The sequence below is a fragment of the Mustela putorius genome, unplaced genomic scaffold (genome assembly GCF_011764305.1).
Source record: "Mustela putorius furo isolate JIRA1106 unplaced genomic scaffold, ASM1176430v1.1 tig00000196_pilon_pilon_pilon, whole genome shotgun sequence".
In the NCBI taxonomy this organism is placed as follows: domain Eukaryota; kingdom Metazoa; phylum Chordata; class Mammalia; order Carnivora; family Mustelidae; genus Mustela; species Mustela putorius.
Window position 1 is genome coordinate 7,674,789 of NW_025421310.1, and position 5,074 is coordinate 7,679,862.

Here is a 5,074-nt window from a genome sequence, read left to right on the forward strand (position 1 = left end):
TTTTTTTTTTAATTTTAAGGATTTTATTTATTTATTTGAGAGAGAATGAGTGAGAGAGAGCATGAGAGAGGGGGTCAGAGGGAGAAGCAGACTCCCCAAAGAGCTGGGAGCCGGATGTGGGACTCGATCCAGGAAGTCCGGGATCATGACCTGAGCCGAAGGCAGTCGCTGAACCAACTGACCCACCCAGGAGCCCCGCCTAACAACATTCTTGATGTAAGGTTTCTCTCCAGGATGAATTCTCTGATGCTCAGTAACACTTGACCTCCAGTTAAAGGCCTTGCCACATTCATGACATTTGCCAGGTTTCTCTCCGGTATGAATCCTGTGATGTCAAGTTAAGTATTGAGCTGTGTATAAAGGCCTTGCCACACACCTGACATTGGTAAGGTTTCTCTCCAATATGAATTCTGTAATGTTGAGTAAGGCCTGAATTGTTGTTAAAGGCCTTGCCACAGTCTTGATATTGGTAAGAAGTCTTTCAATTACAAGTTCTCTGATGCTGACTAAGCCTTGAGCACCAGTTAGAGGCCTTGCCACATTTTTGGAATTTATAGGGTTACGCTCTAGTATGAGTTCTGCTATGTTGACTGAGGTGTGAGTTCACCTTAAAGGCCTTGCCACATTCCTGACACTAATAAGGTTTCTCTCCAGTATGAATTCTGTGATGTTGTATAAGGTCTGAGTTGTACATAAAGGCCTTGCCACATTGACATTGGTAAGGTTTCTCTCCAGTATGAATTCTGTGATGTTTAATAAGGGATGACCTCCGGTTAAAGCTCTTGCCACATTTTTGACATTGGTAAGGTTTCTTTCTAGTATGAGTTCTGTGATGTTTAATAAGGGATGACCTCCAGTTAAAGCTCTTGCCACATTTTTGACATTGGTAGGGTTTCTCTGCGTTATGAATGTTGTGATGTTGACAAAGATGTGAAATCCACTTGAAGGCCTTCCCACATTCTTGACATTGGTAAGGTTTTTCTGCACTATGAGTTTTCTGATGCCGAGAAAGATTTGCCCTCCTGGTAAAGGCATTGCCACATTCCTGACATTGGTAAGGTTTCTGTCCAGTATGAATTTTGTGATGCTGAGAAAGATCTGACCTCCTGGTAAAGGCCTTGCCACATTCTTGACATTGGTAAGGTTTCTGTCCAGTATGAATTTTGTGATGCTGAGAAAGATCTGACCTCCTGGTAAAGGCCTTGCCACATTCCTGACATTGGTAAGGTTTCTGTCCTGTATGAATTCTGTGATGTTTAGTAAGTTGTGAAGGGATGGCATAGGCCTTACCACATTTTTGACATTGGTAAGGTTTCTCTCCAGTATGAGTTCTGTGATGTTGAATAAGGGATGACCTCCAGTTAAAGCTGTTGCCAGATTTTTGACATTGGTAAGGTTTCTCTCCACTATGAGTTCTGCAATGTTCAGTAAGAGTTGTGCTGTCCTTAAAGGGCTTGCCATGTTCTTCACATTGGTAAGATTTTTCTCCACAATGAATTCTATTATGCTTAGCAAGACCTGACCTCCAGTTAAAGGCCTTGCCACATTCTTGACATTGGTAAGGTTTCTCTGCATTATGAATGTTGTGATGTTGACAAAGATGTGACCTCCATTTGAAGGCTTTGCCACATTCTTGACATTGGTAAGGTTTTTCTGAACTGTGAGTTTTCTGATGCTGAGAAAGATTTGCCCTCCTGGTAAAGGTATTGCCACATTCCTGACATTGGTAAGGTTTCTGTCCTGTATGAATTTTGTGATGCTGAGAAAGATCTGAGCTCCTGGTAAAGGCCTTGCCACATTCTTGACATTGGTAAGGTTTCTGTCCAGTATGAATTCTGTGATGTTGTATAAGGTCTGAGTTGTGGATAAAGGCTTTACCACATTTTTGACATTGGAAAGGTTTCTCTCCAGTATGAATTCTGTGATGTCGAGTAAGGGTTGAGCTGTGGTTAAACCTCTTGCCACATTGTTGACACTGGTAAGGTTTATCTCCACTATGAATTCTCTGATGTTGAATAAGTTTTGAGCATGATGTAAAGGCTTTGGCACATTCATTACAGTTGTAATTTTTCCCTGAAATATGAATTTGGTGCTGTCTATTAAGACTTGAGTGATTGTTAAAAGTCTTGCCACATTCTTGACATCTGCAGGGTTTCTCTCCAGAATAGATCTGTGAATGTCCATTTAGAGATGAACAGTTCTTAAAGCTTTGACCACCTTCTTCGCATCTGTATACTTTTTCTCCAGTATCCATTTGCTGATGTTGAGATAGTATTGAGTGGCAGTCAAAGGATTTACCATATTCCTTAAAGATGTAAGTTTTCTCTCCCTGAGGGATTATCTCATTGATGTTTAAGCTTGATGACTGACTAAACATGGTCCCTGGTTTATTACATGTGAATGGGCTTTTTCCCTCATGAATTCTCTGATGATCACCAACACTGGAGGACTGGTTACGAGCTTTCCCACATTCATTATCTTTATGAGGACTGTCTCCCAAACGGTGACCATTATGTATACTGAAGTTAGAGCTTGGATGAAAGCCTTTCCCACATTTATCACATTCATAATGGTTCTCTGCAAACCTAGCCCTGACACATCTGTGAACACAGGAGCTCTGGTTCAGTATTTTCTCAGATTCAGTGCATTGAGCAATTCTGTCTCCAATGAAAAGCCTCTGGTCATACTGAAGGGTAAACTCCTCAGTGAAGTCTCTCTCATATGGATTCCACTGAGCACTTTGTTCTTCATTTCTAAATCTCTGATTTAAAGTCAGACAAATCCTATTTTCCAAATGGCTCAAATCATTACTCTCAGCATGGACTAGGTTACTTTCCAGATGTTCCAAGTGGTCTGTCCACAAATCGCTATGGTTGACAATCTGATTGGAGCCTGTGCTGACAGAAACACACTGCTCTGCAGAAACAGTTGACTTAAAAAGGGAGGTTTTCTGCAGCAGTTTATATACTTCACCATTTAGGGCAGTGACATTCTCATTAAGGGCAATTGCCTTGGTTTGGGTGTATCGTCCAGGATTTCTTTGAGGCACTTGACTCTTCCCATCATTGTCCCCATCTGTGCATAAGTATAAAAACTCAACAGCACTATCTTTGTATCTGTGCGTTGACCCGTTCTGGAAAGAACCTGCAATGCTACACTCTAGCAGGAAACTCTGGGTCTCATGTGAAGATACAGCTGAAAGATACAAAATAAAAGTAAAACCACTTAAAAGCACTTACTACATTCAGAAGAATATACTGAAAACTTTTAAAGAGAAGCATAAAGGCACTCAGACAATGTCAGAAAGATGGCTGACAAGGAGTCATCAGGACATCATTTCCCCATGAAAACATAACATGGTACAGAACGTAATGACCATATATCCTAATAGATAATTCTGTGATATGGTCACAGCGTTACCAGAAATCCCTTTCCTGTATCTCTAACAATCACAAAAAGGACCATATGAGCTCAAACTTAGCAAAAGAATGGTGGATATGGAGATAGAAAACTGAACTGAATCAAACAAGAGTACAGTAAAAAAGAAACATATTGAGCACAGGAAGAGATGTTTTGCAGAAAAGATAAACAACACTGACAGCCCATGAACTAAAATAAAGAATAACAGAAAAAGACTGACTATAATGATAAGTGAAGAAGTGAAAGCCGACAAAGTATAACTGACTATAGGAATAAAATTATAAGAGGCAATAATATTTGAGGGGGTAATCACGAGATTTTGGGTAGGAGCTACAGAGAGAGGGAATCACATGCAAGCATCACACTGAATACACAGTGTGACTTGAGCCTGTATCCCAGGACCTGAGATCAAGATCTGAGCAGAAATCAAGAGTCAGAACAGGCACCAAGCACCCAATTATTTTTTAACTCTTAGCTCTGTGGTCAAGTTCTCACTATTGTTTTCTCACTCCTTGAGTATCCTTATGATTGTGACTTTAAATTCTCCATCAAGCTCCTTACTACTATTTCCATTTTATCTCTGACCTTGGCCTTATCTGCCAACTTTCCTTGGGATAAATTCATTCATCTTGGCATTTCTCTAAGTCTCTACTTGCCTCTGTCCATTAGAAAAGTCAGTGATGTGTCCTGTTGTATCCTTCAGACCAGTGGTCTGCAGGGGCTCTCCTTGCCTGCTATGAGCAATGTTTGGTCCCTGGCCTGAATGTGGCCAGTTTGAACTAGGTGAGCTCTGCTCCAATTGTGAAAGGAGACCTGACATCAACTCTACCAGGACTGCAGCCCTGCAGAATCCCTGCTCAGGAGACGTGATGTGGGCAGGGGCTGACCCTGCTTAGCCTGAGGCAAGCCTCACAGAGAAGGGCAGTCCCCTCAGATCACAGGGGGTGAGGCCTGGTGCAAGCAAGGCAGACAGCCAATGTCCTCACTGAGTGGGGTTCAGTCTCTATGCTACAGGACAGGAGAGGGCTCCCATGTTCTTGAAGCCACATGTCACTGAATGTTTCCTCTCAGGAATGTGCTCCTAGACTACTGAATACTTTCCCCACTGTGCACCCCAGGTGTTCTTCAGATTACTGTTTCCACACTCAGTGCCCCCAGGTTGCTTGCCAACCTTCTTTCTGGGAGCACCCCAGTGCCCTCCTGGTTCTATACCATCCAAATCTGCTGACCATTAAACCTCCAGACTTTAAGATGTGCTGGTTCCCAGAACTCAGAAAATTCATCCTTTCTCCCTCTCCAAGCCAATGGCTTTGGGAAACCTCCATAGGCATTCCCCTGAGTGCTCCTCTGTCATGAATCCTACTGCACAATGGGGGCTCCCTGCCCTGTACAATGCTATACTCCTCCCTAAACCATGTCTCCGCACTATCTTCATCTTCCATGTGGCGCCTTCTCTACTATTACTTGAGGAGATTCTCCTGTCACTCTTCAGCCCAATGTCTGGGGAATTTAGGATGACCTGACTTTTACCTAGTGGTGCTCATCACAGGACCAATGAGTCTAGGACCCTCTTACACCACTGCCATTTCTTCTCCTAGGAATTAGGAGGATTAATTGTTGTGATCCTGCTAAAACTCATATGGATTTTATAAAG

The 5,074-nt window shown here is 42.4% G+C and overlaps 1 protein-coding gene across 1 annotated transcript; it reads right to left on the reverse strand.

Moving 5' to 3' along the window:
• Positions 1 to 233: 233 nt before the first annotated feature.
• Positions 234 to 2,748, reverse strand: LOC106003461 (zinc finger protein 850-like). Its single transcript, XM_045077405.1, has one exon. It carries the CDS (start codon positions 2,375 to 2,377, stop codon positions 635 to 637), a length of 1,743 nt encoding a protein of 580 aa, XP_044933340.1. The 5' UTR covers positions 2,378 to 2,748; the 3' UTR covers positions 234 to 634.
• Between the last annotated feature and the right edge of the window lie 2,326 nt (positions 2,749 to 5,074).

What these genes read in the sequence shown, in the direction of transcription:
- LOC106003461 (XM_045077405.1), bottom strand. Translation starts at nt 2,377, where the DNA reads ATGTTTAGTCAGTCATCAAGCTTAAACATCAATGAGATAATCCCTCAG.